General features: G+C 43.1%; 1 protein-coding gene across 2 annotated transcripts in view; it reads right to left on the minus strand.

Moving 5' to 3' along the window:
- BRAF (B-Raf proto-oncogene, serine/threonine kinase) overlaps positions 1–14,252 on the minus strand; it is an 82,889-nt gene extending 68,637 nt beyond the window's left edge. The window contains exon 1 of one of the 2 annotated variants that reach the window (XM_040561025.1): positions 14,083–14,252. In XM_040561025.1, coding sequence (XP_040416959.1) covers positions 14,083–14,223 — 141 coding nt within the window. In that variant the 5' untranslated portion in view covers positions 14,224–14,252. The remainder of the gene's footprint in view (positions 1–14,082) is intronic. The other variant, XM_040561037.1, reaches the window with a different exon arrangement.
- Positions 14,253–14,334: the final 82 nt, after the last annotated feature.

Genomic DNA, 14,334 nt, shown 5'->3' on the forward strand with positions numbered 1-14,334 from the left:
TGGACCTATAAGTTATCAAAACTTCTCTCTTTAAAAAGAAGATGCAACTAACATAGTATTCTATAGTATGTACCAAGAACAGGATCCAACCCAAGCTGGATCAAAACAACTCTTACCAGTCTTGAGATACTCACAAAGAAACAAACTCTAAAATATAGTTCACATTTTGTGCATCACCTTAGTTAGCCCACTCACTTAAGACACTGGCTATCCGCCAGTAAACGTTAAGATTAAAGATAAGCCATTCCCTAAAAGAAACTAATAATTGATTCCTATCTAGCTCCAGTTTCAGAACAAATAGAAGAATGAAGATTTCATCACGAAGCTACATTCGAGCAAAAACAGTTTGCTGAGGAACAAGTAACCTGAACTACCAAGGGTGGGGGGACACCAAATAAAGAGTGCAATATTCAAATATTCTGTATGCAAACTCACTTAAGGCAATTGGGGAAGTCAACTTGCTTCTCAACTTACAATCACTTTATCACGTTGAGTTAGGAATGCTAACCAGCAACCAGGAAGATTTCTGCATTTTGCTAACGTTTTTCCAAAGTTGGCAAGAGGTAGCCACATCCTTGGTGAAGGGAACAAGCTTGAATCAACACCCTATGTCAATTAACCTGTTCAATGTAAGAGTTTTAGATGTTTAGTTGCTGTACAAATGGTAAAGTGCTATTAACTTGGCTGTGTACAGAGAAAATTCATGGCAAACTATGGAAGCACGCCTCATGATTGCTTTCAGAAAACAAGTTTCATTACTATTTAATGCAACTTTTATTATTCATTCTGGCAGTTCTACCTACAGAAGTCGTCCTCAGCATTATTACTATACCTTAACCAGCATCAACAGCTTACTACACTTGAATGCCTGCCAACGGTGGGGAGGGAAGGTGCTTTGCCAACAAAGTAACCTGTTGGATGAGGTTTTTCAAATACTTTTTTGAAGATTGATAATAAGCAACTTCATTGCTCATAGATTGTTTTCTATTTTGTGTCCATGACAGCAACCTTGCTTTCTTTCAGAGAAGCTATAGAATTAAAAAAAGTAACAAAGCAACAACACGCACATAGGAAGCATGTAATTTAGAAGATGGCGGCAACAAAATCTAATGACAGCCTTGAACAGTTCAGAGGACAGAAATCTTCTGGTTACATTAATATCATGACAATAGCAAAAACCTCAATGACTAATGAAAAAAAATACAGAAATTTGAGACTTACTGCCAGTTGCTGGATTATGGCAAAATTTTCTCTACCTGAAGAAGCTGAAGTCAAATCTAGTGGAAGACAACATTGCTCAGAGTGGCTGGAAATGATGCCCTGAATTACTTTCCGTATACCTGAGCACTAAAGTAAGAACCTGTCTGTAAGAGAATCTTGCAGGGAAACTTCGCATGGATTTCTATTACCTTAGAAAGGCTACTCACACAGTTAAAAGTACGCTGAAGGCAGAAGGAAATTTATCAACGTCAGCCACAGCACTGAGTCATTACACTTGTTGCTCACAGAAATGGAAAACCTATTTCATGTGCCATATTCATCAAAAGTTTTCTGACAAGCTGAAAAAACTCTCACAAATCCAGTATTGACTAGCATACTCTCTCCGTAATCAAGTATGCACCAGAACACGACATGGCAAGTTTCCAAGCTTCACAATTTCTCTTTAAGTAGCAACTCTTACTACTTCCATGAAGCTACCTTCTGCTGTTTCCTATCAGTGAAAATAGTTAAATAGGGTCACTTGTGGTCCTGAGCATCTCTTATCTAGGTAGCTGGTGCCCCTTGATACGCAACCCCCATGAGAGTATATAGCATCCTATTATGCAGGATCTATGACTACTGCAATTTCATCGAAGGGACTTAAGCCTTTTCCTAATTGGAGTTCAGAAGTGGTGCTCTGTGCAAGTTACCTTGTGTGACCTGAAAACGCCTGCTTCTGCACACCACAGCGCCCATAGCTTCCTCCTCACAAGAACTACGCTATATGTGCTGCACTTGCACAGCCAGCAGTCCCAGCCTGCCTTTTTTCCTCTCAAACCTGCATATTCTGATAACTCACCTCACCCACGTTTGCATCCTGTGCACCAGCCCAGCTTTAAAGACCTTGGGCCAGGAGAGTCTCTCAACACCATATCCCTATCACACAGGTGTGGAATTTCATTGGAGTAGTGGAGTGCTCATAAACATGCTCATAACAAAAATAATAGGGCTGTTCTTTCTTACTGACCAGCAGGCTTCTCCAGTTTTCTTTTAGTTCTAGTGAAAGCACGAATAAAATGTGGATAAAGGGATTTCTGCGAGAAAATTACTGCCAAGTATCTCACAGAAGTGCAAAAACCGATGCCAGCCTAAGAGATAGTTGCTAGAAATATTGATGCATTCTCAAGTACATCTGCAACGACTGCAGCATTGTCCACAGGCAAGTCCAGCCACTTTCCACAGGAAGCAGCATGGTTATTTGAGACAGTGTTTCATTGTAGTTCCACAAAAAAAAAGTAATGAATCGTTTATATCTGGGATAACCTTATTTTTTCCTAAAAAGCCTCAAATAAGTTTTTCCACCTTATCTGGTAGCATTAGGTTAAGGTTATTCTTTATCACGAGAGATTAGATTTGATTCTCCTTTTAGTGCTGCTGACAGAAAGAAGCTGACACAGGCTAAAATGGATACAGACAAACAGAAGACTGGAGATATTCCAGATATTCTGGAATATATCAACTCATATCTGCCCATTGTGGATAACCATGCATTAATTTTGCAAATAAGCACTCCCTTGCAACGTAATGAAAAGATGATGACCTATTTCAAGCCAGAGGCAAGTCAGATAGAGTAGGAGGCCAAATCCATTGTACTCAGTGAAGACCGGCTCTGCAACATGTGAGGCTATAAGCCATGAAGTTATTTTTGCCTCCCATGCTGCTTGTCAAGAAATGCACTGCCTGAGACAGCACAAAGCACGCTGTCTTTTATACTTCTTGCACCTGGCACCAGTACCCAAGCCTTGCAGCACATCCCAGCTCTAAGCTCTATGAGTCACACTTTGTAGAAGACATCTGAATGTTTGAATCTGTTCCGTAAAGAAAAGTAAGTCATTCTTTGCACAGACATGGTGTATCCTGCACTTGGATTATCACACTTCGAGATGACGGAGAACACTTTAATTGAACAAACAAGGTGAAGTCATTTAAGAATTGATTTGAAAACTGTTTTACAAGCAGGACAGAACCATTGATACCTATCCAATACTACTCTCATCAGCCCCTTCAGGCTTGTTTCTTAGAGAATGAATTTGATGGTTTGGTCCACTGAATGAGTATCCACGTCATCAGTAAATGCTTTAGAAAGCCGTCATGTATGAGCTCATTCTTAGCTGAACAAATGCCTTCACGAACTTGAAAGTGAAGTGACAGAATGTAAGAGCTGAAAGGACACATGACTGGGGTTAGTAACTCAGCACCCCACCTCAGGGCTTGTACATCAAGATGCAAAGTTTGCATTTTCCCTGTGTCTTTGCCAAAAATCACCGTTACAGCTTTCTCACATTTTGGTATCTTCCCTGAGATATTTTCTCCCCTCATCAACCTGGAGTGGTGCTAGCACTCTTCCTGCCTCTAACAAAGCTTTCTCCCCATTTAATGGTGTCATACACTGGAATATGACAGGTACCTAGAGTGGGAAGGACGGTCCTTTCCTTCTTCCTTTACTTCAGGCTCCAGCTTTGCTCTGTCTCTCAATGGAAGCTTCTCTCCACTTGCACATCCCCATGCTCATTTTTTGCATTTTTCCTACTCTGCTAGCTCTTTATGCTTATTATATTTTCAGCAGTGTAGGATTTTTTAAATAAGTATCCTGAAAAATACTAAGAGCTGAAAAACTTTACTGAATTGAAAACCAGCTTGCAATGAGTTTCACATAAGAGTTTACAGAAGTGACATAAATGCCAACATTGAGACTGCCCTTGCTACTTTATCTTCCCCAACTTTTCATTCGTGTTGGCAGATCATTTTATTGCAGCTCCTGTCTGAGATACCAACGTTGACACTGTATTTTCATTGTTGGCTAGCTAGACGGTTCAGAACAAGTCTGTTAAAATTTACCCTCATAGGACAGTAAACAAGTTACAGACATTACTATCCACAGACATTACCGAAACCACGGGAAAGAAGTGTCTTTTTCTACAAGAGTTTAAAATCTCTGAACATATCTTTCTACACTGATGAAAAATGGCCTTGGTGAAGACGTACGATAGCATGCTCAGGAAGTGAAGGTCTCAAGAAGAGTTGCAGCATTTTTCTGTACCATCCTGTCTGATTATACCTAGGTAAGCTAATACAGTAAATATGGTCAGCTGGCACCTGCTGTAAGCATGGCAATTAGTGAAATATTAAAAACATTTCAAGATTAAAACTTTTTTCCATTTAACAGGTAACATTTTTAGGAAGGAGAAGGCTTATTCTTATCCCCCTGTAACCAGTAATGCAGGTTTTCAACTGTGTTTGTTGTGAAACTGTTTCTGTTGAGCAAAAAATGACTAAAACCAAACAGCCAACAATTCCCTCCCTACCCCAAAAAACTAGGAAATGTCTGACTACATTCATGCTCAAGTATCTCAATTATCATCTTAGAATTTCTGCTGTTAATTCTTCAATCAGAATGAGAACTACAGCGTAACTCTTCTGCAATAGACAGACGTATTCAATAAAGACTTGCTTTCTTTACCAGGAGACTCTTACCACACAACCATCTTTGTACTACAACCACTTAGTTTTTACTTAACATCCTTGCATCTCTCATTTACTTGCAATCCATCAGCTGCAAGCGTTAGCGATCCGTGCCTTTTCCTTCGTTTAATTCTACAGGCAAATTGGATTGCTCATCGCTGAGCTCCACTTTTAAAGCAGAATAAACAGCTTTTCAATCTGTCAGCCTTTGCCTTTCGGGTTGCCGCCTCTTAAACAAAAGGAATTTGGACTTCAAGTGTTCCTTATTTATCGTGAGCATTTAAAAATAATTTTTGAGATACAGTGACAAATTGTAAAGGATAAAGTTTGATAGTCTGCTCTCAAAAGGTAGCTAAGAAGTTTCTCCCTAAGCACAGTCACCAGGAGCCAGCGCGTGCAGTTACCGAACCGCTCGTGCCCATCGATCTCCCCCTGCTCCCTTCCCTCCTCTCCCTCTGGAACCTAAACCTTTGCCTGAATCCTATCAGTAAGGTAAACAAGCAAAATATTTTTTCTCTCTGTTGAGGTTAGTTTTCTGCCAGTCTAGTGTGCTAAAAGAGCTTGGCAAGGACCCGGTGACCACCGGAGCTGGTGCAAAAAGCCACCTTTCCTCCCTGCAGCCCACAGGTCGGCGATTCAGGCCACCAGGAAGCAGCCGCCTTCCTGTTCAGCTTCAGTCCGCCTGCAGGCCCCCACTTTTCCAACACCTGCCATCTTTGCTGCTTGCTGCTAAGTAGAATTTGCCTCCAAGCAGCACGAAAAGGAAAGTTAACAAAAGCTTTCTACCACAGCAGAACACAAGAGTGTGAAAAGTAAGAGGTGTTTGTATCCGTCCTTTAAGTCACTAACCGCCAGTTGCATGGCTTTCTGCGATCTAACGAAATCTCCTACTCCACACTCCTCGAGGCTTTTGTCTTGCATTGCTATTAGTCCCGTTTATTCACTTTGGAAGTGGTTCAGTAGCCAAGAGTATCTCAGACAGATCATGTTCTGGTACAATTCACTGTATTTATGTTTACCATTTTTAAAAAAACATTCTCCCTAGATTATCAAGGGTTAAAAAAAAGGAGGTAGGAGGAAAGAATTATCCCGATTTCCTAACCTAAGGACACAGTTTTGTTCCTGAGAGGTAACTACCGTTGACTCTCAGTGAGTGCTAAGCCCATCCGGCAGTGAGTTTACAAAGGAGCCACTGCTGTGTACACATCAGGCTATTTCTCCACACACGTTAAACTGAGGACAAGTCGTATCAATGACGGAAAGCAAGCAGCCAACCAGCTAATTACAATAATTGCATATAAGAAGCAAATGCGAGTCGAGCAGAGCTCTGACACAGGTTGGGTCACATTAATTAAAATGACAAAACAAAGTCTCCCCTGAACTGCACAACCTTTTCTGCTCACTCCTTGCCAGAGCACACAACTAATGAGACTACCCAGAGAAGATAAACAGCACCTATTTAAAAGTTCATCTTATCAATCCATAAAACAATTTTCCATACGCTTTACAATATTCAGCAACTGTTACTACATGGTGCATGTGTCTTCTACTAACCAGTTAGAAACACATTCTTATTATATAAGAATATATTTGTATTTCAATAATAAGCATCAAATACAAATATATCCTGTTAGTTTAAGTGGAGCTGTGATCCAACAAAGCAACTAAGGCATCTCATTTTTATCGCAAACAAATCTCCAAACCCTCAAAAGGGCAAGTGTGTTTTATAAAGTAAAAAAAAATCATAATAAGCCAGGTACAAGTAATTTGCCCACAATCTCAGAAAACAGTCACAAATAGAAACTGCCATAGAAACCATATTTTCCTAGATGGCATTTCTGTTCAGCTCAGCAGACCAGGCTGCCTACTACCTCTAACAGCACCGTGAAAAACAAAACTTAAAACAAAAACTTAAAAGGCAGAACTGGCTCCTTGCCATTCATTGTACAAAGAGCTAGGAGGGTCTTTTAAAAAATAAATTAATCAAAACAAGACACGGCACACATCATGGTAGGGTGGTGAAAAGAACCATCTACTCCAGGGAAAAATGGAAAAAACGCTGAAAGACCTTGTAGGTTGGTTCAGTCAGACCTGAACTGATCAAACTGGAGAACTATTTATTACATAAAGGCTGCTGCAAGACTCATAATCTGTGACGACTGAATCTAGGGACTGGGAAAATTTTCAACTACCAACACAAGCTTCAGAAAAGTCACAAGAATTTATTCTCACTAACCAACAGCATTCTAGAAAAAATATGAAGATACTGAAAGAAATCCCTTCTGAAAGCTACCTCAGATGACGCTAAAGACATGCATTTAAATCTACATTACTTAAAAGTAGAGAGAATGTTTGACCTATTAAGATTTAATGAATAAATTTACAAGACCGTTTCAAAGGCTGAGGTGTTAACATACAACCACCAAGATTTTCCAAACACCTAGATGCTACCAACTTCTTAAAGTCATGATAACGTTTTATTTCATGTTGATTTTACAGTGCTTTTGAAGCACTATTAATAAGTAACTTACAATAGAGAGAGAAGAAACTAGGTGTGCTACTCACACTTCAGACACATCTACATTCAAAATGTATTCCTTTTATCTGAGATGCACAATAAAACTTAGGGGTTACCAAACCTGTGCTCCAAATGGTCAGAAAACATTGACTAAACACAATGTAAGTGCATTTGAGATGTATTTACTACTTATCAGTACATTTAACAACAGCTTTACTAATAACTACACTGTTTAAGAGGCCTCACTGCACAACAGTGAAGATATTACTGCTGGTATTCCCCTTCTTGCGGGGAAAAAAAAATCCTAGCAACCTCATAATGCAGCACAGTTTTAATCAGTAAGTACATTTTGTTCACTAACAAACTCGATTGCCTCCCAGACATGAGATTTTGAAAGAAAATTGGTACCCTGCAAGCAGAAATGTAATCTCCCTTTCATACTACATTTTGTGCAGGTATATTGGGAGAATCATAAAAATACTTTGTTTGGTCAGAAGCTCAGAAGCACAAGTGCTTTGTCCAGTGCACACAGGCACTCCTCCTATCATCTCCTGACTATAGTACTGATAGGGTGGAGAGCTCTCTTGGTACTGAGCACTACACCTGCAGTGCACAACAAACCCCATTTTGGAAAGAGCACGGGCTCTGGTTTGGGACCCTTACTGTTGATGTGGGTCTGAATTCCCCAGGTGGGATGACAGCTGCAGCACCACTCCCTGAGAGCTCCCGCCTGAACAGACAGCACCTTTGGACAATGGGGATGGTTAAAAACTACACCTTCAGCCTTTTCACCTCCTTTTGCAAGGGGCCACAAGCATAAACTCATCAGAAACAGAATAAAGAAAGGCACTGCTGCTCCTTCAAAAAAAAAAAGTTAAAAAGGTGGAGTAACAAGTCAAACCCTTGCAGCAAGGAGCTTAAACAGGAAAAAAAGGCATGTAATTCTGCTTCAAGCAGCCTCGTATAACTTTAGAACTGGTCACAGAAGAGGAAATCAGTTGCATAAATACATATTTCATCATTTTAGAAAGAAGCTGTGCACAGGAGAACAGATTAAGAGGATTGCACTGTATGCCCCAAAAGCTCAAGAGCAATTGGTAGAAAGAAACTAAAGCAAAGAAAGACACATATTGTATGCTTCGGTATTCTGTTCTAGCCATGAGAACGTAGCTGTGTACACACACAGATGTGTGAACAGATGAAAATCATGAAAACCATCTCACACCTCAGAAAACTGAATATTGTACCCAGCAGTCTCACATGGTGAAAGCAGCTGGGAAAGTATGCCTGCTATACAAGAAGCCCATAGAGGGCCTTGGCATCCCTGGCACACTGGCAAAACGATGGCATGCAGTCATAGCCCACGGCATGAAAGGTGCACTCAGAAGCTATCCAGAAAAACCAAGCACGATTGCTACAGCCTAGCACAGGAAACTCAAGACCACAAAGACCTAACGTGTCAGGATCTGAGCCTGACAAGTCCAGCAAAGAAAACTTCAGCCACACAAGAGCTCTCATTCAAGCATACAAAAGAAAAACGAAGGCCAATATAACAGGACAGCAGTGACCTTAAAAAAAAAAAAAAGCAAAAGGGTGTGTGCGTGTCAAACCCACCACGCTAGCACGGCTCTCCCTAACCACATTCTTCTTGTCACCTACTGCACAAGAGCTTTGGAGCTCACCAGCCGCCTTGATGAGGAGATTCAGTCCGCTACTCTTGCGGAAAACCTAACAAAAGTGACACCAATTTTCTTCAGCATTAGTGAGTTGAATCAACTCGGGAGAGGATCTAAGTGGCACTCAGCTGGCGCGGCGTGGATCTGGCCGCGTATCCGGGTGCAGGTACACGAAATGGCAGAAGCGGCCCCTCTCGGTGGCGGGGCACCCTTTGATCAGCTTCAGCCTGACTGCAGCGATGGGAGCAGCATTAATCATCAGCCACTACGGTTATGACGGGGCATTTCTGCTGTACGGTGCGCTACACGGCCCTTCAAAAGGGGGTTGCTCAAACTGAAACATACTGCAGAAAACTTACGCTCAGCAGAGAAGCGTCTCCAAAAAACTGTTAAACCTGCAGCTTCTGCGCAAGGCTCAGCAGGAAGATGATTATCAACTTCAGGCTAATTCGAAGCCTCCTTTTATTTCTTTTCCAGGTACAAATAAGATCCTATTTCCTCTTTTGCGAAATTCACCCTAAAATCCTTCATGCACATTTTCTATAGGTACAGTAATTGATAAAACTAAACTATAGATTTGTTAGGAAATAACAAAGCTAAGTAGAATACTGGAGCTTTAAGGATTTTTTTTTGTGATTAAAAAGTATCTCCATTAAAAAAAAGAAAAAACAAAAACCAAAAACCGCATCTCATCTCGTTTACGGTACTTTTAACTGCATGCAACAAAAGAATTGCCTTCCCTAGCTAAAACAAGTGTCAAGAAAGATATTATTAGAACAGCTTTAAAAATAAGACATCTTTAACAACTACAACAAAGTACAAGTAGAAATAGCACTAGCAGCTGAAGTACCAACATAAATTCACAACAGAACTCAGCACCAAATGCTTTGTATCCAAGCTGTGGATATCCACACAGACTGAAGGCAAATCCCCTGAGACAGCCAAACTTTTCAGAACCTAGCGGTCTATTAAGCAAGTTTTGTGTAATCAAAAGAGCTACTACAGAACACAGCTGTTAATCCCATTGCCTTTTGGGTAAAACATCATAAGCAGAAATCTTCTTTTAACACCCCCACTAAACTCAAGTCCTTTAAGGTTGCCTTCTAATGCCCAATCTACCTTGTCAAGAATAAATCACAAAAAGCCTAAGGAAAAAAAGACAAAAGGTTATCAAAATCATTGTCTTTTCTACACCCAGCTCAACTCTCACCCATCATTCCTGACATACGTTCGTCTGTGGAGGTGACGGAATCTGTTAACAGGCATTTTTCAAATAATCTAAGTCAAATAATTTCCTGCTTCACTATCCCTAGCCATAAAGGAAAAGGACTGATAGTAACCTGAAACAATCTCTACTACCATTTAAACTCACTACTCCCAGCAGTCATAACCACCAACCGGGAGAACAAGTTATTTGTGCTCTTCTTGGCATCTTCGACAGTTTCCATTTCTATTTTTAAACAACCTCAATTTTTTCAGTCTTTCCTCAAAGGTCTGATCTAGACTCTCGTTACTCTTCTCTAGACCCTCCTTAGCTGGACCACGTATTGCTTGAAGCTGCAGCCCAAAGTCCGACCAAGTCCTCAGCAAAGGCCTTTCTCCTGCTGTGCAAAACAGAACGGTTATGCTGTCTTCTGAGATACGCTCCTGCAGAACACTGGCTACGAGAAGCTTCATCTCCAGCCAAAGCGTAACTCGTCCTCACAGTTAAATAGGATGGCATTCCTCTACTGTAAACTTAGCTCAGTCGCTGAACACAAACGCAATGAAACTTAACTTCAATTTTGGGAATATGTTTCATGTTTAATTTCAAAAGCAATGAAGTGAAAAAAAAAAAAAGCTTCTCTTTTCAACTTTCCAAAGAAGCAGCACATTTAATTGTAAACTCTTCAGTGAAACATATTAAAAGTTATTCTAATTCCCTGCACGATAGGTTCTCTAAACGCTACTGCAACAAAAATAAAGCCGACTTTTCTTATCATACCAACACCACTTTATGAGATCCCACCAGTTATTTCATTTAAGTTTAGAGGCATCCTTTCATTCTATTTTTTTTCTTCTTCTTAAAACTGTTTTGTAGGATTAAGGTTTCTAAATATATAACTAATATTTATGCAGGATAAACTCCAGCATTGCCACCTAGGAAGAGATCAGCTCAGGGCCTCAGTTCACAACTTCCAGTCATTTTTGTCTTCCAAAGAGCACTTCAGGGCACAAAGCTCTGAGTACAGAAAATCCCACTTGAATTATTTAATATTGGTGTAAATAATCTCTAGCAACAAGATCAGAGCCTTTCCTCCCAGCTGTCACATACACTTTACTATATCAGCAAGCCCACAACACTCTGAAAACCTTCCATCCAAACTGTCTCTAGTCCTGAGAGCTCATCGTGCAGTAAAAGCTGGCCTCCAAGCCTCTGGATGCCAGCACTCATCCCAGGCCTCCTAATACCAGAAGCAGAAAGATGAGAAGAGAAAATTTCCTCCTTGATTCACTTGCCCCTACTCTTTTCAGGTACTTCTTGGTGGCATAAGGATTTATTTCCTAAGTGTTCCATTCTTATAAGCACATATGCAACCATTCTTCCTAATCTTCAATTGTAGAAATTGTAGAAAAAAATGCTTTAGCAATTATTATACTCTTATGTAATGACTTGATTATTTGAAGATTTTTAGTATCAGCTCTCAGGATACAAAAGGCAACTTCTGAAGCACTAGATTAATTACTTCACTAAAAATTGGCCATGATTTGAATGTTATGGCGTAAACTTGTTTTGCAAAGCCCCAAGCCTTGAGTTCGTAAATAATACTGCTGTAGTTTCAACCAACACTTGATTATGATCTTGATACATAACACCTCCTTTACCAGAGGACTTCAACTGACAAGTTTGTGTCAGCTTACTTCAAGGGCTGTCAAAGATTATTCTTGTTTACCCACCTCTTAAAACGAGGAACTCAGTGCAGATCTGAAGGTTTTCCTCCCAGAAGCCAGGAGGGCATTTCCTGAAAGACTGTGGAACTAAAACCTTTCTAGGCATCTCCTCAAAATAAGTGGAGTTATGCTCCTTGATGGACTTCCACAGCAAGGGTACTTTTAAAGCCTAGACTTACATTCTCTTGAAGAAAGAAAACAAAACACTAAAACAGGCACTTATATTAGAGCCATGAGTCAGTTATAAGCACTTCAGTATTTTTCTGACTTATGTTACCTCGAATTTGCATTAGAGTTCACGCCGGCTTGTTTTTGTATCAAGGATAGTTTCTATTTTAACCTTATCAGCAATTTTTTGGTCTCGAGTTTTATTAAAACTAGTTTTAGATGACGTAATATGCGTACTTAAGCCATAAACAAAAGTTAATTACCTACGACTTAAGAAAGGGCTAGTTACCTGAAGAACAAAACCACTTCAAAAAATAAAAATTCTAGCACCAGCTCTGCCTTAGACCTGTGTGTTTCATTATTTCCAATGTATAAAGAGTTTGCTTGTAAATAATACAACAATACCACACGCTTCTTAACCATGCACACACGAACCCATACTTGAGACGCAGCAACCTCTCAGCCAGCAGGTGTTCCAGGTACCAGACTGCTTCTCCTTCTCTCTCACACAGGGACGTAAGATATTCAAGGGGAAAAAAAAATAAAAGGACAAAACCCTACACTATGTAATTTACCATTTGGAGTCAAACCTAACAACCTACGCACGCTAAAACATTTTTGAAGTGACACCTCCTTTGGTATGAAAACTTATTTAAATAACTCTTATCTCCTGCCACTGCTTTCTTCTCTCCCCTCCCTTGCACTGCAGTTTATTTACCCCACTCAGCTGTATTGATATTACTGTTTCCAGGGCCACAAAATAAACCAGTTACTGAAATGATTCCACAGAGATTTGTATTATTTTTTTATGGCGGAATTAGCAGGGCAATTCACTTCCACGTAGAGTTGCACCAGCACAATCAGGGCGATACAAGTCAGCGAGTTGCTTTGTAACCTCGCCTTGCTGCTGAAATAAAGCATTTGTTGAACTCCACTCTTGAGATACTTAGATTTCTCAAGCAGTTAAGAGTTTCTCCTTACTCAGGAAAGTTAAGACTGGACTGGTGTTACTCAAAGCGTTTAATCACCCCGCTGCTTAGGTGTCAAATACATGTACGCTGCTGAGTTTTGCCTTCTTTCAGCGAGGTGAGCAGGTAGCTCCTTCAGACGGGCCAATCAACCTAACACGTCTCAAGAGCGTCAACATGGGAAGTCTCCTTCCCCATTTCTCCTCCCAGCCACCTACCCAGCAGGAGCTCTAATACTCGCCGAACTTCTCGGCTCATGAATTCAGCTACGTTCCACTGTGCTGTTAAACAAACAGAAGGGATAAAAGCTGGTCTTTTCCGGTGAGATGGAGTCAAACAGGACCCCTCTGCGAGCTGACGAGCAAAGCCTGCTCACCTTGCGTCCAAGGAGGCAGGGACAGAGCAGGGCCTCCCGAGAGCAGCGAGGAGCCGCTGCCCGGCGGGCTCAGCGCCTCGCAGAGCCGCAGGGCTCCGCTCACAGAGGGGAGGCCCTGGGCTGGGCGCACAGACCTGCTCAGGAAGGACGAGTCGAGCACATCTGCAGCAGCTGAAGCGCCGGCCGAGGAGGCAGAGTTTCTGGCCCCCGTATTTACCCCTGGAACAGACCCGACGCAGGGCGGCTGGCGACGCACGGCCCCCGCTGCCCGCGGCGCCCAGACCCTGCACTTCACCCCACCTCGCCAGGCGCTGCGGCAGCGCTCCCAACTTCAGCTTCCCCCCCGGCAGCACAGGTAGCGCTGCCCGCTGCGGGGCCGGGCAGCCGGCTCGCCTTGCCCGAGCCCCCGCAGCCCCCACCGCCTCCTCGCCCTCCCCGCGCACAAAGCACGGCGCGGGCCGAAACACACGGAGCGGCGGCTCCGAGCCGAGCCCCGCTCCTCACGCACCTCCCCAGGCCGCCGGACACCGAAGAGCCCGGCCGCGGCGGGGAAGGGGTGGGGGGGGGACGGCGGCCCCGGGGCGCCGTGGCCGAGCACCGGGGCTGGCCCCGCCGCCTCCCCCCCCGCGGTCCCGGGGCCGCGGGGCGAGCCGAGGCCGCAGCCGAGCTCCCCGCACCTCGCCCCTCTCGGAGGGGCTCCGCGGTGCCTCCCCGCGGCCTCACCTCCTCCGGGATGGCCGGGTCGCCGCCGCCGCCACCCGCGGCGTAGCAGGCGGCGAGCGCGGCCGCGGGCGGCTCGGTCTCGGCGTCGCCGTTGAAGAGCGAGGCCCCCTCGGCGCTGCCGCCGCCGCTCAGCGCCGCCATCTTGGCTCGCAGCGCCGCGCCGGGGGGGGCGGGGGCGGCGGCGGGGGGGGGGGCGGGGCGGGCGGGGGGAGCCGCGGCCGCGCCGCCGGGACGGGCCCAGCCGCGACCCGT

Source organism: Cygnus olor, chromosome 1, assembly GCF_009769625.2.
Source record: "Cygnus olor isolate bCygOlo1 chromosome 1, bCygOlo1.pri.v2, whole genome shotgun sequence".
Taxonomy (NCBI): domain Eukaryota; kingdom Metazoa; phylum Chordata; class Aves; order Anseriformes; family Anatidae; genus Cygnus; species Cygnus olor.